The sequence below is a fragment of the Thamnophis sirtalis genome, unplaced genomic scaffold (genome assembly GCF_051295495.1).
Source record: "Thamnophis sirtalis isolate CommonGarterSnake01/CBP01778 unplaced genomic scaffold, rThaSir2_p1.2 scaffold_4, whole genome shotgun sequence".
Classification (NCBI taxonomy): domain Eukaryota; kingdom Metazoa; phylum Chordata; class Lepidosauria; order Squamata; family Natricidae; genus Thamnophis; species Thamnophis sirtalis.
Genome location: NW_028261384.1, coordinates 22903245 through 22927776, shown reverse-complemented (window position 1 = coordinate 22927776; position 24532 = coordinate 22903245). Strand labels below are relative to the sequence as shown.

Below are 24532 nucleotides of genomic sequence, written 5' to 3'. Positions count from 1 at the left end.
GTTAATTTTATTGTAATTAATAAAATGTGCAACTTTTATTGGGAAAGGTTGAGGCCTTACGAAGTGATGATCTCTATGCAGAATCTCTTCTAGGTTGAATTCTACTTCTGGGATAAATGCAGGTTTGAGGTTAGAGAGGATTAATTTCCAATGTTTAATTGTTCTCAGTGGGTAGGAGACCCTTCTCCCTCCCTCTTCTGGTTTTAGTTGTAATCATCTACACCTATTCTAAAGACTATTCTCTGTGCTGGTATTTTGATTTGGCTTCCTATCATGTATTGTATATGGCTTGTCCTTGAAGATAATTCAAATCAGGAGTGTTACCTAGGAACTTAAGGTTTTTTTATGAGTAGTAGTTAATTTTTTTTTCTAAATTAAATCTCATCTGTGCCATTCAATGCTAAATTGAATAAAACATACCATTCTGTATGTTTTGTAAAGCATTCAGTTGTAGATTGGGGTGACAGGTTGGTAGGAATATTTATGATAATAATAGTGGGAGGGTACTGGGAAAGAAGGGGTGTGATGGCTCGGCCCAGGTTTGAGAACCGAGTGCTACGCAACAAGGGGAGCTCTCGTTACTAGGCCCACTTCTGCCCACTGAGCAGGTTGAAAGCATGGAAATGGGACTAGATAAATAGGTACAACTTTGGTGGGAAGATAACAGCGTTGCATGTGCCTCCACGTATAGTCATACTCAGGGGTGAAATGTTATCGGTTCGATCCAGTTCGCCCAAACCGGTAGTAAAAAATGCTACCGGTTTGCCCAGTTCTGATGATCAGCTGTGCAACAATCAGCTGCTTTCTAGCGAATCTAAATTGCGTGAGACAGCTGTTCCCCTTCCTCGCTGCTGTACTTACCTTTGCAGACTCAGAAAAGACTTCTTAATCCTCCTTTTTCAGTGCTGCGTGGTAGTGCCTGCAGTGTGCATGAAGCGCGTGTTTGGCACACATGCACATGAAGCAAAACGGTAGCAGACTTCAGAGCATTTCACCCCTGGTCATGCTGGCTACATGACCATATCCAAAATGTCTTTGGACTATGCTGGTATCCTTGGCTAAGAAACAGATGAGTGCTGCCCTTTTAAGTCAGACATGATTGAAAGGGGAAACCTTCATCTTTTTCTGAGAAATGTGGCCAGTTGTAATATGGGGATATGTGGTAAGAAGAGTGGCGCAGACTGGGGAATGCATCCAAATCAGTTGTGATTTATTAACCCTAACCTCCCTGTTCAAAAATTTAAAATTTTACTATATTGCAAACAAATGCAGTCGGGTGGGGTTTTCATTTTACCTCTTTCTTTGCCTATCATCCTGATATATTTGGATGAATTTGAAAATTATTGTTATTTTTACAGTCATTTAGTTTGAAAATCCAACTGGTCTCTCTAAGGGGATTGCACTAAAACATCATACTTCTTATCAAGGTGCAGATCCTATGGCTATAAGGTAAATGTAAAGGTTCCCCTTGCACATATGTGCTAGTTATCCCTGACTCTAGGGAGCAGTGCTAATCTCTGTTTCTAAGCCAAAGAGCCAGTGCTCTGCTCTCCGAAGACTTCTCTGGGGTCATGTGGCTGGCATGACTAAACACCGAATGCGCATAGAATGTTGTATAAATTCTATACACACACACACACACACACACACACATACACACATACATACACACATGCATATATATAGTGTCACAACCCCTGGTATGCCCCAATTCGAATCCCAGTAAGGGTATGGCTAGCTGATGAGAGCTAAATAGCTTGAAATAGATCTATACTAGTCTCCCTTTATTTATTTATCAGCACAAATATATATATATATATATATATATATATATATATATATATATATATATATATATATATATATATATATATATATATATATATATATATATATATATATATATATATATATATATATATATATATATATATATATATATACACACACACACACACACACACACATGACACAAAACAACTGAAGAGCAGAGAGATAAAAAACTTGCAACTCCCATGGCAGGAAATTCCTGAACATGGAGTGTCTATTAACAGTTGTATCTTACAACCAGTAATTGCTCCAGTTACCAGTATCATATCAGATACCCCATTTGTATTTGAAGCAAGCTCTTCAGTTGTTTTGTGTCATGTTTCAGCATGACAAAAATGGTTTGTTTTGGTTGTTTGCTCTGATTACTTATCAAATTAAGCTTGAGAAAATCCAGTGTTGAATATAAGATACAATCTGGATCATAGGATCGTTGTTATTTGATTTGTATATTGTAGTGCAATATGCAAAATAGAAAAAAAATGCAAATTTTTGATTCAGTATATTTTCCACAGGCATAATTTTAAAAGTATTCCTGAGATTTTGAACAAAACATTTCAGCCAATCGAGCTGTAGCTGCGGGGGGGATAAGATTTGTTTGTTTGTTTGTCAACAAGTATAAGGAAACAAGTATGAAAACACATTTTAAAAATGACAGAAATGGATTTAAATAAGCGAAACATAGCCATAAACACATAAAAAGAGTACATATAAATGGGACAGTAGGACAGGGACAGTAGGCACACTGGTGCGCTTATGCATGCCCCCTTAAGGACCTCTTAAGAAATGTGTAAGTTCCAGGGTAGACACCTTAAGGTAAAAGGTTAGAGGAACTAACAACAGGATTAGGTAGGGTGTTCCACACATTTACTACTCTATTAAGATGTTGACACAGTGTAGCTGAAATTGTTCAGCTACAGTTTACCATTCACTAATTATTCTGAAACACCAGTTCACACAATATGTACAGCTATGGTGGTGCAGTGGTTAGAATGCAGCAGTGCAGTGCTTACTCACTGCTCACTCCAGGAATTCGATTTTGACTGGCTCAAGGTTGACTCAGCCTTCCATCCTTCCAAGATTGGTAAAATGAGGATCCAGATTGTTGGGGGCAATATGCTGACTCTGTAAACCGCTTAGAGAGGGCTGTAAAGCACTGTGAGGTGGTATATAAGTGTAAGTGCACTTATGAGTGCACTTACACTTATGAGTGCACTTACTTATGAGTGCACTTATGAGTGCACTTACAATGAGGATCCAGATTGTTGGGGGCAATATGCTGACTCTGTAAACCGCTTAGAGAGGGCTGTAAAGCACTGTGAGGTGGTATATAAGTGTAAGTGCTATTGATATTGCTATCTATATTCTTTGTGCCTGTTGGTGAACTCGAAATGAACTAGAAATACCTCTGGTACTTCAAATGCATACTCATCGTAAGTGAAGAAAAATATATATATACCCAAATCTATACCCACTCCTGCAATGTCAGTAGGGGTGTTTTTTTCATGGCAAGGAAGCCATAGCTGAAATGATGCACTTTTCAACATTTTTTGGACATTTTAGCCACCTGAGTAACTCACTATAGATAGTCTCAATTTATGATCTTAAAGACCATTTGAACTTATGACAGACTTCAGAAAAAAGCTACATGACCCATATTTGAAATTTTAACCGCTCCTGAACCTCCATCTCCTGAAGTCACATGATTGCCTTTCAGTTGCACTTCTTGGGGTCATGTGACCAAATTTTTTCTGTCATTTTCCAGAGAAAATATATGCTTGATTCATTTAACAACTGTGGTGACTCACTTATCAACCATCAAACATGCTCATAAAATTGAGTCAGGTCAGATGGTGAGCCGCTTAATGACCACATTTGATTTATAACCAAAATTCCATGTTTAATTGTGGCCATACATTGAGGACTGTCTATACACCAGTGCAGTCACTAGAGGCAAGGGAGGCGGGGCCTCACCAGTCTCCTGAGGGAAAGGAAAGAGTTTTAAAGAATTTTCTTAAAATAATTAAAGCCAGGGTAGTTGCTACCAGATTTCAAGTCACAGTGGCTTGGTGTCTGCTCTCAGTGTTAACTAGGAGGAGGCCAGAGAACTCGGGGCCTCCTTTGCATAAGGAATTTTTCGTCTTTTAAAAGTTTAGAAGGAGTTAAAAAGCAAAAAATTTAATATGCAAAAGAGGCACTGATTCTCCCGCCTCCTGATCCTGGGAGCAGCGAATCATGTCTTGCACTTGAGCGACTGCGCAAGTGCAAGGGTGATTCTGGAGAGGTTTTTCTTTGGCCACCAGCCGCCATTTCTTCAGCAGCAATTTCTTCTCTGCCCAGCATTTTCTACTGGGTGGCTTGCCCTGGCCTGCAGCCAGCCCAGCACCAAGCGGGGAGGACGAGGAGGAGGAGAAGAGCGGTGAGTCCTTGTGGCTGGCTGGGGAGGGACTCACCGCTCTTCTCCTCCCAGCCAGCCAGCCAGCCACCCCCGCCCGACCTGCTCCCTGCCTGGCCGGCCAGCCGGCACAAGGATTCACCGCTTTTCTCCTCCCAGCCACCCACCCCCACCCGACCTGCTCCCTGCCTGGCTGGCCAGCTGGCACAAGGATTCACCACTCTTCTCCTCCCAGCCAGCCAGCCACCCACCCCCGCCCGACCTGCTCCCTGCCTGGGCGGCCAGCCAACACAAGGATTCACCACTCTTCTCCTGCCAGCCAGCCAGCCACCCCTGCCCGACCTGCTTCCTGCCTGGCCGGCACAAGGACTCACCACTCTTCTCCTCCCACCCACCCACCCAGCCAGCCACCCACCCCCGCCCGACCTCCCGCGAATGTCAGCGGGGACGGAGGAGGTGGGGGGGCGAGGTGGCAGAGAGCAGCAGTGGTGAGAAGCAACAGCCCCGCTGCTGTGTCCGACGGGCATCTCGCATTTATGTCCATCATAAATGCGAGACACCTGTCGACACAGCGGCAGGGACATTGCTTCTCACCGCTGCTGCGCTCTTGCCTCACCAACGGTAACCCTCACAGTACGTCACTGCTATACACACTGTTCATTTTGCTGTGTATATACGTATATTTTTCCTGGCCAACAAACAAAATTGAGTTATGTGCAACTTGTAGTTCCTTCAGAGCTTAATCTTTCAGCTTGGACATTACGATGACTCTCAATCTTTATGTAAGAAAATTGTCACAAGGTGTAAGTTGTCATGTCACTGATAAAACTTCATAAATACCTTCCATTCTTGGTTGCTATGTAATCTAGAGACCAATCCTCTGTCTTACTTTCACTGGTCATCTCAGCTGTGAGGAGACGCTCAATTTCTGTGAGAGAAAGTATGTCAAAAGAATCTCCATCAGATGTGCATGCTCAGTTTGTTCACCCCTTATGGGTAAACAAGATAATCCATCTGCATTTGTATGATTACGTGTCATTTTAAATTCTATTGTGTTTTTGTGTCCACCAAGCAACAAAGCTGAATGTTTTATCTAGGCAGCTGCTGTAAGCAGAATTCCTTGTGGTGAATTTAAGACTGACAATAGTAGCTGATGAGAGCAGTGAAACTAAATCCTCTTCTTTACAAATACTGACTGAAATGTTAAGCCATGCTCAGTACTTCCCTGTATATATTTGCATAATTTTTCTCTGCAGCTGTGAGTCAGCATGATGCAAAACCTATCAGGCATTCAGTGCTGTATTCCATGATGTGTGACATAACCACATCAATGCCATATGATGAGGCATCTCTAGGCAATTTTGCTTCTAAGTCCTGATTGTAATGTACGACGGTTGTCATGCTATGTCTGATATCACCATTTCCTTGATACGGTAAAAGCTTATTTGCACTACTTTGCCCTCTCCATGCTCCAGTAAAATGTTCAAGGGATAGAACATTATGACTACATTTGGTAGGAAACTGTTAAAATAATAAACAAATCCTAAAAATAATTTTAGATACAATTTAGCAGCTCTGCATTTTCTCCTAATGTTTCTGTAGACCTTGTGCATCAAGGATGTAGAAAATGGAAGATAACATCAAATATATGCTTAGTGAATTCACAATTGATGGCAAAAATTGAACTTCATAGATAACTTTGTTTTCCCAGCCTTGAGGATAGATAAAAATTGTCAATGTGCTAAAGAAATAAAGAGATTAATCTTTGGGAGAAAGGCGATGACAAACTCAAGAAAATTTTATATACATACATCTATGACAATGGACTAGAATTATTAAAGGCATAGTTTTTTTCAGAGACTATATGACTATGAAAACTAGACATTGAGAAAAGTTAGAGAAATAAATCAAATAACTGATTTGCGGGCAGTTACTAAAAGAGCCAATGAATTAGTCCTGCATCAAATAAAGCTTGATTGCTCTTTCAGGCAGGAAGAACTCCCAGACCTTGAGCATGGGATATGAACAAATGGATTGGGGGGACGGGGACTGGTAAGGTTGGTAAAAACAGGAAGACAATAGATATGTTATAGATTACCAAGGGAAACAGAATAAGATTGCAAGCATGTGTTCATCCTATAAACAAAGGTTGGGTTGACTCACTAACAACTAACAAACTATAAAATATGTGTTTGTAGGAAAAGATCACCCAAGAGATCCTTGAAGTTCTACAGAGGTTGGTCTGGGCTGGAGTAAATAGTCCAGTAGATTAGATCTCAGTGAGGAAGAGAGGGACAGGGCAAATTCATTCCTAAAAGCTTCTAGAAAAAAATCAAAATGCTGGTTATGATTTTAGTTTTGGTCTACAGTGGGACTTTTAATGGAGGGAGGGTGGGAAGGAAGGGAAGGAAGGAAGGAAGGAAGGAAGGAAGGAAGGAAGGAAGGAAGGAAGGAAGGAAGGAAGGAAGGAAGGAAGGAAACCAATGGCACTAAAGGCACCCAAATGTTAGTGTTCAAGATGGCCTTGGTCATATAGTCAAAGCTAAGTATCTTTATAACCTGCATGAGAGCATAATCCTCCAGGGGACGTGTATTATAAATGTACTATACTTGTATTACTATTTAGTCAAAATAATTAATATTAACATCAGTTATTGAAGTTGTGAATAATAACAACTCTATTCTAAACTCATCTGATCCCGAAAGTTTGGTTTTTTGCTTGGTTGCTTGGTTGACGGTTATGTGCCATCAAGTCATTTTTTGTTCCAAGTAAGTACATAGATAGATTTTGTCCATGTCTATCTGTTCCTAATCAGATTTATTTTAGTTCCCATAGCCACTGTAACCACTCAGTTTGTTCACCTTTCTCCTGGTTGCCCTCTTCTCTTTCCTTCCACCTATCTAATAGCAATAGCAATAGCAGTTCGACTTATATACCGCTTCATAGGGCTTTCAGAGCTCTCTAAGCGGTTTACAGAGTCAGCGTATCGCCCCCACAGTCTGGGTCCTCATTTTACCCACCTCGGAAGGATGGAAGGCTGAGTCAACCCTGAGCCGGTGAGATTTGAACAGCTGAACTGCAGATAGCAGTCAGTTGAAGTGGCCTGCAGTACTGCACCCTAACCACTGCGCCACCTCGGCTCTATCTAAGCATTAGCGCCTTTTCAAAAGAGCTGGGTCTTTGCCTAATGCGTCCAAAGTAGAATAATTAACTGAAAGGTTAATTAGATAGATAGAGGGAGGGAGGGAGGGAGGGAGGGAGGGAGGGAGGGAGGGAGGGAGGGAGGGAGAGAGGGAGAGGGAGAGGGAGAGGGAGAGGGAGAGAGAGAGAGAGAGAGAGAGAGAGAGAGAGAGAGAGAGAGAGAGAGAGAGAGAGAGAGAGAGAGAGAGAGAGAGAGAGAGAGAATGCCAAAATTCATTTTTCAATTTCTTGACCATCTTCTTTCTTTGCAAAAGAGGCTATGGTTTCCTACTTCGTTATAGTGTACATTCAGCTTTTCTAGGCATTTCATCGGGAAAAGGCTTTTTGTCATCTTTGGAAGATGACAAAGAATGCCAACATCTTTTTTGTTATGAGTCTTAGCACTGGTGTACTCTTTCTCTAGCTGGTCCTTCTTCCTAAATAGGGGGGGGGGGGAAACCTTCACATTCTGAAATGTTTTTATAGTCTTGGCAAACATAGCTGGTTATCATAACAGTTGCCTCAAAAAAGATTCTTTCATACAATTCAATTTTGATTCTGGGTAGTCACCAGGGGTGGATTGCTCCCGGCATTACTGCCGGTTCAGTCCATGCTAAAAGTTTGCGCATGCGTGGTTGTTTCGCATTTGTTTTCTCACTTTACATTTGCACAGAAATAGGTCTGTGCATGTGCAAAACATTATAAAAAAGGAAAACAATAAAATTTGTGCAGTTACAGTTGCTCTGTGCATGCGCAGATCCAAAAATTGAAATGGAGACCCCGTAGGAGAACCAGTTCGGGGGTATGGCAGGCCTGGTCGCTGCAAGTTCCAGCGACCCAGGCCACCAAACCACTACCAATTCGGCCCAACTGGTCCAAACCAGTAGGATCCCACCTCTGATAGTCACTAGGAAAAACACACTGACCATTTTTTATTCTCTGATTATTAGCTAGCAGCACCTGGATGTTCCCAGGTTTTAACTCCCTTTTCATTGAGTTATATCTGCCTCATCAGGCTTTTATTGTTACCAATAAAAAGGAGCATTGATCATATAAATTTAAACCTTTTCTTTGCTGATTTGAAAAATAAAATATTTACCCCCAACATTTCAGTTTTCTCCAAAATATTGTATTAAAGATGTGTATATTAGTAGATTAATGTAAAAGCAGCACATCCTTTTATATCCTTTAAAAGCAACACAATTGAGGAAAAAACCATTCACTGTAGTCTCAGTTCCTAAAAACAGCATTAATCTGTAAGCGGCAATGATTGCTGGTTTTTTTTTTAGTTTTCCTTTAAACTTGTTAGCCTACCATAATTACTATAATAGTACATCTGATAATTGTACACCTTTCTTTCAATTTCATGTGTTTAGTTTTTCATCCTAGAGCTGCAATGAGAGAATCCAAAAAACAGAACCCAATTGCCAAACTGCCTTTTGTTATGAATAGAGCAATGTTATACATTTTTGTAGGTCACAGTGGCCCTTGTGGTTAACTTGTGGTTTTGTATTTCCCTTTATAAATGATAGTCTAATAGATTGTAGCCAGGAATGTGAGTCATTTTTAAATAATCATCTGAAAAGAAACAGAAGGTTCAGAGAGCTGTTAATTCTTCATCAGGAGTAAGCAGTAAGATGTTCCCCGGGCATTGTTTCTACAGTAACCATAATCTTCAAAAAATGGGGCATTATGAGACATAATGGAAATTGTGAACCTTACATATCTGGGAGAGTTCAATTTCCCTACATAGTGCTGGCCACAGAGATACTCCAACACTTTTAAAATAATTGGATCAGATTGTTTCAAACTCAATTTGAAATGCTTGCATACCTCTATAATTTACATATATATATATATGAAATATAGCTAGGTAGTTCGCTAACAGTTCTGACTCATCCATCTGTAGTTAGATACAAACAAGAGCTTAGCACTGTTTTTCTGTATGTAGAAAATTGCAGCTTGGATAAACACCTGAAAATACCAAAAATATCAAATCATTATTTGATCAAGATCTAACTTCCCAAACTGAGATGAAATTGAAGACAGGTGTGTTTTAAGAACTGCTTTACAGGTAATAGAGTACAGATAGTTCTCGACTTACAATTGGTTGCTTAACAACTTTTCCACAGCAAGATGGGTGGCAAACAAATCAAATCAAATGAAATAAATAAGTTACTTATGACCTTTTATGAAGTTATGACAGCTGCACAATCTCTATTGTCACCTGGCATTTTGGGCACTTGGCAACCAGCATAAAGCTTACCTTTACGGCTGTTTCCGATATCCCATGGTGATGTGAATATGATTTTGCTATGTTTTTTTTGCCATTTCTGGCATTTTCTTCTTGTTTCCAATAAAAATACACCCATTGATGAAAATTGGTCTGCTTAACAACCTCTTTGTTCACTTAATGACTATGGCATTTGCTTAACAGCCTTAACTTAATGACTGCCACAAAAATAATAAGAAAATTGGATATAGTCATGTGATGGCAGGACCACAATGTCTTAAAAACTGTAAGTCCCGACTCAGTTACAGTTTTAATTTCAGGATGACTTATAAAATAACTTGGATCCTAGGCCTGAGGATCACAACACTTGATTACAACCCACACGTACAAACAAACAACATACATACAGGTGCTGCATTCTATTTCCAGAGAAAAGGTAGTAAACTTAGTAGAAAAAGTAAAGTATACCTGACTTACACACACACACACACACACACACACACACACACACATATATACACACACCCACATACAAGAAACAATAAATGGAAGGTTTCAGTTATATTCGCTTTCAGCCTAATAAAAGGATTTAATTGCATTAAAATGTCATTCTCTGCAGCACCTTAGGTTAGGAAATAACCTTTGTTCTTGAGAAGGAAACATAATTGTCAATTCATTCAATTTAGGGACTTCTATATTCCAGATAAGAAACTAAAACAATGAATGTAAGCATTACTCAGTTGTATTATAAATTAACATTATTCCTTCTGGCCTTTCAATATATCAGTGACCTTTCCAAGCCTTTATTTAGCACATGTAACAAAGAAAAAGTTAGTACCTAATTGTGCTGATGTTACACTGATGTATTGCTGATCATTTTTGATTATAAATGTTTCTGTCATTTTCTTAATTAAAATGACATAATGTGGTAGAATAGCATTTTCCTAACACACAAGAATGATAACTAACCCAGATGAGAAAATTTCCTTCCTTACCCATATAGGTCAAACAAAGGAGAATACAATAAATATCTGTAAATTGCAGGCTATTCATACAGTCATATAATCAAAGCCTTCCTGTGGAGTGATTAAATATATTTGAGCTGGATCAAGCAGGTAGATCACTTGGAAACTATATTCTTTGAGAAATCATTGAAAGAACTCATTCTTTTGAACCCAAAGGATTAAAAGATAATGGTAATCTTCAAATATACTTTTGGACTGTCACCCAAAGGACTGGTTATTTCTTTATTTCTTCAAAAGGCAGAAGGAAAATTGCAGATAGCCATAGTCATTCATTTAATTTAAGTATTATCCCAAGGTCTCCAGAGGTATGGTGTCTCTTGAACACATGTAATATCAAGAGAGTAAAGAAGAAGATGCAGAAATAACACATTTTAACTAAAATCTATCTAGATATTTCCATACCATGTACAGGTAATCTTCAATTTATGACCACAATTGGTAAACAAGATTTGTGACAGCTTTGTTCAATGACCACAATCCAATATTCCCAATTGTGGTTGTTACCTGGGAATCCATTAAGTGGACCGATTCCCAGGTAAGGAGTGGAGGCTGAGAAGGGTGGGAAAGACAGGAGGTCTGCTAAGGAGCTGAAAATCCTCTCTTGCTGAAATCCTAGCAGGCTTTTCAGCCCCTGAATGAAGAAACACTTGTCTCTTGGCCTAGGCTAGGCCTCAGAGGGGCTCCTCCAACCATTTGAGTCAGCCTAAGTTCCTTACCTTACCACACTGCCTCTCTGCTTGGATTTTGGTTCCCTATCCTTTTTGGGAGCTGACTAAAAGAGTTCTACTGAAGGAGTTTAGCTCATTCCTTCTCTGCATGGAAGGAAACTTTTTCAGTGGAATGCAGGAACTGCCAACTCTCTATGTTGACATTCCATGCAGAGCGTCGGCGGAGCAGGATCTCAGATTACAGTAGCTGGGTTGAAATGAATGAAGTTATTGGATAATGTGATTTATGACAAAGACTGAAGGAAGGCCAGAAACACAGGCAAAGTTCAAAAGCAGATAAAGAAAGCAAAAAAGATGGCTGCGAATAAGAAATGCTAATGAAGAATGCCTAATGAAGCTGTTAATAAATCACTGCTTTTTGTATTACAATATCGGGTCGCTTATTATGAAGCAGGCATCATTAGGGTACTTTACAGACAGCCATCTTTTGCTTTTAAATATCGCGGGTGCCGAGGGGGAACTCAGAAGACCATGGCAAAAGGCCAGTTATCCGAACAGAGCTGGAGAGCAGTCATCAGGCATCAAAGCCAAGATGAGCGAAGCAAGAGGAGATAATTAATCCCTAAAAACAGTTAAAGCTGAGCCCCACTCCTATGCCGAGAAAAAGGGAAAGGCCCTAAGCGAGCTGGGAAGAGTGGAAGGGATGCTGGACTGGAATCAAGCCAGGCCCTCAAAGCCCCAAATGGAGCCCCTGGGAAGTTCCACAGAGCAACAGAGGGAGGAATTTGTCTAGGTCACCCTCTGTGAAGAAAGGCCATTATGCATGCCAAAAGAGAGGGGAGGAGCAGTGGATCCTTTTGAGGTGGCGAGAAGCACACGGGAATGCAGCCCCCCCTTCTCCACCAATTAGAAGGAAGATGAAGCCAGTGCCTCTCCCACGTAGCAGGCAGGCTGCCCAGGGCAGACAATCTCTACCCTCCCTCCAAACTAGAACTGAGGAGTATCTTCAGACATATCAAATGGAAGTATATAGAGGCCGACAGGAGGAGGGAAGGGCACTGCTGATTGAACCACCCCAGTTCAGAGGAAAGTTTGATGGGAACTCAGACCAATTAGCCCTATTCCTTGACTCAGCTGAGGTCCACCTGGAAAGCTATGGACACCTCTACTCTTCCCCCAGAGCCATAGTGAATACTATCGCAGAGGGACTAGAGGGAGAAGCAAGGGAATGGCTAGTAGCCCTCCACAAGAGGAGAGCCCCCACAACTACAAGGAGTATATGACTTCCTATGATTGCTAGAGGCCAGATTTGAGGAGGTGGAGGAGGACCTGAATCCGGAAGATGAGCTCAGTGACCTAAAGCAAAGGGGCCGCCCCTTCAAAGAGCATATCTGCGAATTTAGGAGAGTCATTGGAAGCCTACCCCCTTTACCAGAGCATCTGTTAGTGTATTTTTTCAGAACAAGTCTGGACCAGCAGATTGCCCAAGTAACTGCCTACCGCAACATCCCAAACTGATTCTCTGAGTGGTTCTGAGTAGCAATAAAAGTCGACAGCGAGCTGCATGCAAACAACATGATAAAGCAACCAGACACAAAAGAAAGAGGTCAACCTGATCTGAAAACACCCAGTCGACGGGGAACCACAGCACCACAGCAGGCCCTGAGACCAGCCGTCCGTCAAAGTCCATTGAAATGCTACAGATGTGAGGGGATGGGCCATATGGCATCTGTGTGCCCCCAACTCCGATGCCAAGGCCAGAGCTACTACCCAGGGCATGACGGGAATGTGGCCACAAACGAGCTACCCACACATCCTGGAAGGCTTTCCAGGCTGCAGAGGTCCCTCCCCAACCAGATGAAGGGGGGAACTCAAGGCAACAATGTACAGTCACCAGAATCCTATGACAGTGACAATGAGGGTGAAAACTACTCGATGGTGAGAGTACCAATTCACACTTTCCTTTTTCCAATACACCTGAAACGGGGGACCAGAACAAAAACACTGGCCCACCTAATCCGGTTCGAACAGGTTGATTGGTCCCTAATGGGGGAGCCTATGCCACCCACCTGACCAAACCAGTGAGACTAGAGCTAGTAGATCACTGGGAAGTAATTCGATTAATAATAGCCCCCAAAATGACAGATGCAGTCATACTGGGACTCTCCTTGCTTGACAAGTGGGGACCAATCATCTGGTGGCGAGGGAGTACCCACAGGCTTAGAATAGAAAAGGGGCCCCAATCCCTTTTCCGCCAGCAAGCAGAAACACCACCCAAGCAGGAAACCCTCCAAAAGAGCACACCAGAACATCTGGGAGCCACATCCGACGAAACCCCAGAGACTGAACAGATCCCAGGGGAATATCAGGACCTCGCAGAAGTATTCAGCGAGACAGAATGCAACATTCTGCCCCTCCCCCCACCGTGAGGCAGATTGTGCCATCGAAATCATCCCTGGGGCAAAACTACCCAAGCTGTACTCCATGACACCCTGGGAAATGCAAGAAATGCACAAATACATAGACAAAAACCTAGCATGAGGGTTCATCAAGCCAGCCAAGCCAAGGGTTGCAGGTCCAGTCCTCTTCAAAGAGAAAAAAGATAGAACTATGAGATTGTGTGGACTTTCGAGGGATAAATGCCGTGTGCGTACACAACCTATACCCTCTTCCCCTCATGAAAGATATGCTATCTCACTTGGCCAAGGGAAAAGTCTTCACCAAATTAGATCTCAGAGAGGCATACTATTGAATAGGGATCAGGGAAGGAGATGAGTGGAAAACAGCGTTCAACTACCCCCTAGGGAGCTTCCAATTCAAAGTGATACCTTTCAGACTCCAGGAAGCCCCAGCAGTGTTCATGCAGTTAATAAATGAGGTGCTGCATGAGCACCTCTACAAGGGAGTCCTTGTCTACCTGGATGACACAGCAACATGGCAGTGGGAGGGTGCTACTATAAAGAAACAACCAAGGAAACTTACAACCCTGCGCCGACACCTCCCACAAGCTCACAGACACATCTACACTGAGACCATGGATGACCACATACCCCTGGTCCGCCAAGTACTGGAAAAACATCTGACAGCCAACCTGTACATCAAGCTATCAAAATGTGAATTCCATCATGAGCGACTAGACTACCTAGACTACTGTGTGTCAAATGAGGGAATAGAGATGGACCCAGCCAAAGTGCAAGCCATCCTAAGCTGGCAACCCCCCCGCACCCACAGACAGCTACAAAGCTTCCTAGGATTCGCGAACTTTTATAAGCAATTCATCCCCTCCTTTGCGAAGATCACCAAACCCCTGACAGACCTCCTGAAGACAGGGAGCCCAGGAATGAAACCTTTTCCAGGACAACCCCTACAATGGGACCTAACCTGCCAAGAGGCATTCAAAACACTAAAAGAAATGTTTGCAAAGGAACCGATGCTGAATCCTGACCCAGAGCAAATCTTCATGATTCAGGCAGACACAGTGACATGGCAGTGGGAGCGGTGCTACTCTAAAGAAACAACCAAGGAAACTTACAACCCTGTGCCAACACCTCCCACAAGCTCACAGACACAGAGAGACAATGGGCCGCATGGGAAAAGGAGGCTTTCACAGTAAAATGGGCACTGCTAACCTGGAGACACCTGTTGGAAGGGGGCCAGAAACAGTTGTACTTGAGAGACCGCCTGCTGTCAATTACCTCCCAAAGACCCGTTAGATCTCACAGGGTCGGCCTCCTCTGGATTCCGTCCACCAGCCAATGCCATCTGGCTACTACCCAGGGGAGGGCCTTCTCTGTAGCAGCTCCGGCCCTTTGGAATGAACTCCCCGCGGAGATCCGGACCCTCACCTCTCTCCAAGCCTTCCGGAAAGCCGTCAAAACCTGGCTGTGCCGGCAGGCCTGGGGTTGATGAGTTCCCCTCTCGACTGGTATGGCTGTGTGATTTTCGTGTATTTTAATTATGTGTACTGTTGTTTATGTTCCCTTTCCCCCCTGAATTGTTCGCCTCCCTGAGTCCCTCCTGGAGAAGGGCGGCATACAAATAAACCAAATACAAATACAGTTCAAAGTCTGGACTGACTATAAGAATCTGGAGACTCTCAGGACCCCACGGAAACTATCACCCAAACAAGTCCAATGGGCTCAATATTTCAACTGCTTCAACTTCATACTAAAGCACACTCCAGGGCAGAGGAACTTTCTAGCTGATGCCCTCTCCTGCATGCCCCAGTACAAATGCGAACGGGAGCTCTTGGTTCCAAAACAACCAACACAACTTGACAAAAAGAGATGACTTTGCATGGAAGGGGATGAAACTCTATGTCCCGGAATCCCTACGCACCCTAATTCTCAAGAGGAGCCACGACACCAAACCGCCAGGCCACTTTGGATTCCTAAAGATGTTACACTTAGCCCGGAGGCAGTTCTGGTGGCCCAAAATAAAGAACGATGTAGACAGTTACATGAAAAGTTCATGTACACAATGAAGAGCCGATCAGGAAAACCCCCAGATTCCTGCAGCCAGTAGCAGAGCCAACAAGGCCGTGGGTGGAGATCACAATGGACTTTATAGCAGAGTTGCTGAAAAGTGGGGGAAAACACAGAGATTTGGACTGTAATAGACCTGTCCTCCAAACAGGCGCACTTCATATCCTGCAGCGGACTACCCTCAGCTCACAAGCTGGCCAAACTGTTCCTGAAGCACATCTACCACCTCCATGGAGTACCTCGAAGAATTATCTCAGACAGAGGGGTCCAGTTCACGGCTAAGTTATGGAGGGAGTTCCTGCAGTCTATTGGGTCATCCCAGGGCCTTAGCTCAGCTTTTCACCTGAGCACCAATGGGGGGGCAGAGAGACAATGCTATGGTAGAGCAGTACCTGAGGTGCTACCTGAACTATCAGCAGCCCAATTGGGCAGACCTCCTGTCTTTCACTGAGGTTGCATACAATAATGCTGTTCACAGCAGCACAGGACTAACACTGTTCAAAGTAGTGAGCAGCATGGACTTTGTCCCAATGCCTGAGTATCCAAGGGATCCCCCTTCCTCAGTCAGCTTGACTGACTGGATGTCAATGCTAAAAGCAACCTGGGAGAATCTCAAAAAAGCGCTAGCTAAAGGCAGCACAAACCTATAAGAAACAGGCAGATAAACACCAAGCTCTGCAATGACCATTCCTAGTGGGAAAGAAGGTTTATCTCTCCACAAAATATTTGAGGTTAAGACTCCCTAGCAAGAAACTGGGACCAAAGTTTGTGGGACCATTCCCCACAGTAAAGATCATCAACCCAGCCTCAGTGCAACTGAAACTGCCCCGACTGCTAGGGAAGTTGCACCTAGTATTCCATAGTAGCCTCTTAAAACCTGTGGTCAGATCCACTCTGAGACCACTGCCCCAGGAGACCCCAGGCCCTGTGGTCATAGGGGGCCAAACCCATTATGAAGTGCAACGTATCCTTGATTTGAGGTGGCACAGGAGGCAACTCCAGTACTTAATTAAGTTGAAGGGCTATCCCTTGTCAGAAGCATCTTGGGTAAAAAATAGAAATATCCAGGCAGATCGCCTTATAGACAGATTCCATGAAAAAAAATCCAAACAAGCCTGGGAAAGGACGTAGCCTTGAATCCTATACTGGTACTCAAATTGTTTTTGCTTGCACAGATTGCCTTTGAAAAGTGAGGGGAGCCGGATGTCAACTCTCTGTGTTGACATTCCATGCAGAGCGTCGGCGGAGCCGGATCTCACATTACAGTAGCTGGGTTGAGATTAATGAAGCTATTGGATAACATGATTTATGACAAAGACTGAAGGGAGGTCAGAAACATGGGCAAAGTTCAAAAGCAGACAAAGAAAGCAAAACAGATGGTTGCGAATAAGAAATGCCTAATGAAAAATGCCTAATGAAGCTGTTAATAAATCACTGCTTTTTGTATTACAATATCGGATTGCTTACTATGAAGCAGGCATCGTTAGGGTACTTTACAGAACAGGGCTTGAATCTTCAGAATTTGTGTTCCATTTCTGCACCCCGTCAAAGTAATTCAGTTCCCCTCCATGTGCAAAAGAGAGCACCATCAATAGCTGTTTTGTCAACTTTTGTGAGATGCAAGAATGGAACTTGTTTCTGTATCTCACCAAAGCAGCTCAGCTCTCAACGACCCCACTTGGCATGCTCCAACAATTGCAATAGTCTCTACTGACTTTCCCATTGACTTTCTGTGAAAAGCCAGCAGAAAAGATTGAAAATGGAGATCACATATTTGCAGACGACTGGGCATTCCGTCATAAGCGTGAAACAGCCAGATTGCAATGACATGATCATGGAGGTGTGTGTTCAACATTTTGGGATGACTGGAGCTTTATTGGCTGTAAAGCACTCTTTCTGAGGCTGTCATAATTCCAAACCATCGTTAAAACAAAGTCATAAACTGAGAACTACATGTAATTAGGAATTCATCTTTAAAGTAGCTTGTAAGGCAAACTGCAGATTTGAGACTTTCAATCCATATCCCCATGGCTCTTTACTTCACGTAGACATTTCTCGGCCCCTTCTGTCCTGTATGTAGGAAAGATTCATATTTTTTTAAAAAAATAAATCCATAGAAAAGAATTATTTCTGGGAGGGAAAACAGGCTTCCTTTGTCTCTTGTTGCAGAACCTATTACTGCTTAGAATCTCCAAATTGCTGAAGAAGACCAAAAAATTGAAGCAGAGAGAGATTTGCTTCAGCAAACTTGTGTCTGTGGAAATATGTAAAATACATAAAGCTAGGAAACTGCACTAAACCTTTTCCACTTTCTTTTGTATTGGTGACAAATCCCCATTTCTTTTTCTCTGTAGAAGTTACAGGACTGAATGTTTGATTTTAGGTTTGGTGCATATCTTATAGACCAAATTCACTGAGATTCTTTTGTTCTTTAAAACCTTTTTTTGTAATATTTTGCAGCGAGAAATCTTTATTCTTAGTAGACCAGTGCCTCTTCGTGGTTTGTCTGGAATAGTGTATTTTCTGTTGACGTTTGCTTTTTGGAGGATTAATTTGCAAAATTCTCACATTATCTGTGCAGTTGTATAACTTTCTATTTCTACATTAAATATTTGCATTTCAATTCTTGCAGGTAAAAAGGGTAGAGAGTTTTTTTATTTTTTACATTTTGTCTCTTTTTGAATAATGAAGCTAGATTTTATTTGTCTCCTGTGAGATTGATTTATCTCCCAGTGGAATAGGAAGAAGGGAAGAAACTGCAGATACCAGCATGCTGCTTAGCCAGAGGGTGGGATATCAAAATTATTTCAGTTAATTATCTTTTAATCACTAGAAAAGTATCTATGAGATTTCTCATACATATCTGAGTTAAGAGTGTGGTAATCGTGAGAAGTTTCCACTTAGGGACAGGTGTTAATAGCAGGAAGTACCAAATCACACAGAAACAGGCATATAAAGAATGGGAGGTCTTCTGGGAGAGGAAGTATGGGGTTTGTGGGTTTCAGCATTGGTTTAGAATGAAAAGTCTTACTGAACAATAGCAGCACTTGGCAATTTGAAAATGTAAAAAAGAAAATTCAGAAGAAGGCAAGGGCAAATCTTGCTGTTCTGTTGCCAAGAAAATGTCCAGCAACTCAGCAGAACTCGGGATCAGATTGAAGAGGGCTGTATTGTTTTTTTAAAACTGTTTACAAATATAATAGTCTCCCTAGCAACTCAAATATGATTGGTTAGACTTATCATTATAGAATTACAAAATAACAGAGTTGGAAGTGACCTTGGGAGTCTTCTAGTTCAACTCCTGCTCAAGAAGGAGACCCTTTGCCATTTCAGATAGGTGGCTGTCCAATTTCTTCTTTAAAAACTCAGGTAATGGAGCACTTGAAACTTCTTACGATAAATTCATAAAAAGTTTAGTTAGAATTAGAAATTGGTTGTATAAATATCTACAACTGAATCTAAAACAAATATTTTCTATACATTTTAGTTTTTGAGCTGAAATCATCACATGATTTAGCAAAATAAAAAAAAGTAGAGGGCAGTTGATACAGAAAGAAATGGTACAATTAAAATGCACTAGATATAGTGCCAAGACTTATTCTTTTCAGACCTCGGATTTCTTTTTCTCCATTCTGGAAAAAGTCCAATAGCTATGTTTGGTCCATACAACATCACTGGTTGAAAGTCTGTTCATCTTAATTAAATCTGGCAATAATTGCCTATGTATTATAATTAAATAATAATACAATTAACGTGTATACTGCTTATATACACATGTGTATATTCTTCCATTTGGAAATGAAGTGCCTGGTCAAATTATTTGCAAAATCCTACCATTTCAGCCTCTTAAAGGCAACACCAACGTTTTGAATTGGTCTCAAAACTGATCAGCAACTAGTTTAGTTAATACTAAATATTTAATGTTGTATGATATCCATTACATAGGATAAATTAAACAATCCTTGCTTGGTTTAAAAAAAAAAGTTGAAGTTGCTTCAAAACATTAGGCAGCTTACAAAAAAGATGAGAATTTATTTCCTAATACTTACTTTGTGTTTTTTTTAATTGTCTGGATTTATTTTAATAGTAGCTGTTAGGCTTCTCCAAAATTGTGTACTTTTTAATGGTATTTACAATTAGCAATAGCAATAGCAGTTAGACTTATATACCACTTCATAGGGCTTTCAGCCCTCTCTCAGCCGTTTACAGAGTCAGCATATCGCCCCCACAGTCTGGGTCCTCATTTCACCTACCTCGGAAGGATGGAAGGCTGAGTCAACCTTGAGCCGGTGAGATTAGAACCGCTGAACTGCAGATAACAGTCAGCTGAAGTGGCCTGCAGTACTGCACCCTAACCACTGCGCCACCTCAGCTCACAATTAGTTTTCACTCATCACAATTAGGACCAACAACTCCATTACTAAGCAATATGTCCATAAACAACATGTGAGAGGGTCCAATTCATTCCAAGGATGCTTTTAAAAAGTGGACTTGCTTGTTTCTTAAAGACATTTCACTTCTCATCCAAGAAGCTTCTTCAGTTCTAACTATCTGATGGGAAACAAAAATGATGTATAATCTTTGTAGTCAGCCACTTTGATTCAGGTGACTCTGAGGACGTTCACCTGAAGAATGGAACTGAAGAAGTTCTTGGTGAGAAGTGAAAGACTTCATGAAAAATAAGAAAGTCCAGTTGCCTTTTTTAAAGCACCTTCGCAATCATGTGGATGACTGAGAAGCTCCATAGACAATGCCCAACTTACAGCATCAGTTCTGGCTGTGGTTGTTAAATGAATCTCCTGTGGTGTCACATGACCATATATGTGATTTCTGGCCAGCTTCTCCATTGACCTTGCTTGTTGGAAGCTAGCCATAAAAGTCACAAATGGGACAGCCACAAGCTGAAGGACCAGTTGTAAATGTCCCTTTTAAGCACCAAGGTAACTTTGAATAATTCCTAAACAAATAGTTGGTAAGCAAGGACTACCTGTATAAATTTGGTAAATATTCAAAAATGTTTAAGAATTTATACTGTCAGGGGCAATGGATCAGGAACATTTGTAAGGTTGCAACATAGAATATTTATTCAAGACTACACACAAGACTCTGGTCAACTAAAGCTCAACACTACATTAGCACCAGATAAAGATCAACAGAATTCAGGAAGGGTGCAACACTTGTGGGAATGCAGAGATTCTAAACTGATGACATGTTTAACTTCGCTCTCTGGCTTTTTACTCTCCTATACTTACTGCATCTCAAAATGGTTTCTTGTCTCAAATATATTGCTGTTTCTAAACAATTTTCTCATAATGAACCTTTCTTGCAGTTGGTTTCAAAAGAGAGGATGGTGATCATATACAAAGAAGCCCAAGGCGATTTCCAAAACCCAAGATGTTAGATGATCCTGAAGATTCAACCTTTTATGCTCTTCTACAGGTAAGCAGTAGCTTTGAATGATGTGGTTAAAAGCCACTGTTTTTAAGAAAGGAATGCTTAATATTTCTGGCCTTTGATTGACATGCAAAAATATCCTGTTGGAGAAGTAGAATATAAAAAACTGAAAATGGTGCCCACAGTTGTGTGATTGAAATCCACATTGCATAATAAAAGGTGACTTATGGTTGTGAACGCCATCTTCCTTTTGGGTATGTGTGTGGGGGGGGGGGGGATTCTCCTACTAGTCATGGCTGGTGTCATGCCAAAAGATACATTCCCAAAAATGCAGGTGAAGACTACAAATGATGGAACCAAAATGAGATTTGGATTTGGATTTGGATTTTATTCAATTTGTAGGCCGCCCTATTCCCCGAAGGGACTCAGGGTGGCTGAACAAAGCCAAGGGAGGGGAAATTACAAAAAGTGAGACAAAGACAAACAAACAATACAAACAGTTTAAAAGCACAACAGACACAGCAAATTCGAGTAGGGGGGGGGGGGACTCAACCTCAGGCTTGCTGGGACAGCCAGGTCTTCACGGAAGGCCTGAAGGGTGGAGAGGGTCCGAATCTCCATGGGGAGCTCGTTCCAAAGGGCCGGGGCAGCCACAGAGAAGGGCCTCCTCCGAGTAGTCGGCAGCCGACATTGGCTGGCAGATGGAATACAGAGGAAGCCTAATCTGTGGGATCGAATGGGTCTGTGGGAGGTAATCGGCAGAAGGCGGTCTCTTAAGTACCCAGGTCCAATACCATGTAGGGCTTTATAAGTAATAACTAGCACCCTGTAGCGTATCCGGAGACCAATAGGTAGCCAGTGCAGCTCGCGGAGGATAGGTGTAACGTGGGTGTACCAGGGTGCACCCACAATCGCTCGTGCGGCTGCATTCTGGACCAGCTAGAGTCTCCGAACACTCTTCAAGGGCTGCCCCATGTAGAGCGCATTGCAGTAGTCCAGTAGTCCAGTCTATAATTACTCATACTGAATTAAAATTCATAAAATAAAATTTAATAGAATTACTTGCCATGTACTTAATAATTTCCTTCCTCCATTACATTTTTTTTTATTCTTTGGCATCTTCTGAAGGGGCACAACCTCTGGAATTGATTCTGGAGGGCTTCGGGAACTGCAAATAATACCATGACTCAGGTTGCTCACTCAGCCTTGCTTTCAGGAAGTTCTTAATTCAGAATAAACTTTGTTTATTCAGGTTGACTTTATTTAGGATCTAAATGAATCTTCTGGTTTTGATCAAATAAAATCTTAAAATCAGTACAAGAAAGATTTTGATTCAAAACCATTCACCATTAAACCCAGAATAAAATGTTGCATTGTACATTGCAATTTGTACATTGATGTCTTTTCCCAGATGAGCGCAGAGAAATGGTGTAAAAGATGAAAGGAAGGGGGTCTTCTCACCCATTTATGTATGGCATTGTAATCTTTTATTTAGTCCCCATGTGATTATTCATGGCTGCTTTCCAGATCTGACCTTAATGCAGTTAAAAATAGCAAAAGGGACTTTTGGGAATAGCAATCCAGTATGTCAAAAGGAAATTGAAGGAGCTGTTTTCCTAGTTCTCTCTTAAAAGCAATTAAGCCTACTTGCTGGAGGCATATGCAAACTATTGACCTACTTAGCAGCAGGTGACAAAATACATTCGCTTAGTCAGCCTGCCTCAGTGGCTACCATTCAACCGAAATGATAATAGAGTAGTTGCAGAAACGAAGGGGGTTCTAGATATTTTTACTAAGAGGCTTGGAGCAGCTGTTGCTTTAACATTCTTTGCTCCCTCTTTTTTTGTGATATCTATGACAACATAATGTCACATATTTATGCAGTGCATTTCTCCTCCCCGTGACTCATGAGGCAAGGCAGGATCACATCTAGAAAGGAAAAATAAAAAGATGTTGAACTGTGACAAAAGCTCTAAATGTCTTTCAGTGCCTTGTTCCACCTGCTCATAAAGCTAAACCTTCCAAAAATCTCAATGTTAAGAGGAATTCCCAATAAGAATGTATCAGGCCTTAATTAGATTGATAGGGTATTCCATAAACAGCTTCTTGTTATGCTTCAGGTGTTCTTTATAGCAGTTTTCCTTAGATATTGGAACACTGCTATCCTTTTACCCCAGTCCTTCTTTTCATTAAATTAGGATATACCCAATTCCTTTAACTATTCTTCCTATGTTTTAAGGTCTGATCATCTTTGCTGCTCTTCTCCGCACTCTTTCTAGAATTTCAACTTTTTTTTTTTTACATCGTGACAACCAAAATTGGATGCAATATTCAGTGGTGGGTTCCTGATCCCGTTGCAACCGGTACGGTGCAACGGGACCCGGCTTCCCCCACATGCACACATACAGCATGCGCGCATGCATCCTTACCTCCGTGACGCCTCTGCAAGGCTGCTCGGCAGAGCATTGCACAGGTGCCGTACACTCCATGTGCATGCACGGAAGTGCTGATGAGTTCAAATCGTGGCACGACAAAACCGCGCTCAACTAAAGCGCGCCCGATTAAACCGCGTCGCTGACGTCATCAACAGGGCGACAACAGCGAGCGCGGAGAAAGAAGGGCGCTTTAAATAGCGCTTTGAAAGCAAGCCTATTCAAGTTAAGGTAAGGATTAGGTTTAGGATTAGGTTTAGGGTTAGGTTAAGGGTTAGGGTTAGGTTAAGGGTTAGGTTTAGGGTTAGGGTTAGGATTAGGTTTAGGGGGGTTAGGTTTAGGTTTAGGGGTTAATTTTAGGTTTAGCATTTACAGCGTGCTTCTGTCTCCGCGCTGTTGTCGCCCTGTGATGACGTCAGCTACGCGGTTTCGTCGAGCGCGCTTTAGTCGAACGCGGTTTTGTGGTGGAACCAGTTCAAATATAGATAAGGAGCTTGGGCAGGCGGGTGGGCCCTCTGGAGCACCGTACCAGAATGGTACCTGGTGCTCCCAGCAGGCACCAATACACCTGTACAGGACCGTACCACCTGCAACCTACCACTGGCAATATTCCACGTACTATCTTACCAAAGCACTATAAAGTGATACTAACACTTTGCATGATTTTTATTTTACCCCTCTTTTGATGCAGCTTAAAAGTAGCTTTCTTTGCTGCTGTAGCACATTACTAGCTCATATTGAATTTATTATCTCCTAGGACTCTTAAGACCTCTCTCACAGTTCTACTATTGAACCAGATGCTACCTATTCTATACCTGTGCCTTTGGTTTTTCATGCCTAAGTGTAGAGCCTTACTTTTTTTTCACCACTGAATTTCATTTTGTTAGATAGGG

The 24532-nt window shown here is 41.9% G+C and overlaps 1 protein-coding gene across 2 annotated transcripts in view; it reads left to right on the top strand.

The window, feature by feature from the left end:
• The window catches only part of MYO3A (myosin IIIA), a 101765-nt gene that overhangs the window by 66511 nt on the left and 10722 nt on the right, over positions 1-24532 (top strand). For both annotated transcript variants that reach the window (XM_087712605.1, XM_087712604.1), the window contains exon 25: positions 21143-21252. In XM_087712605.1, the coding sequence (XP_087568731.1) occupies positions 21143-21252 (110 nt within the window). The remainder of the gene's footprint in view (positions 1-21142; positions 21253-24532) is intronic.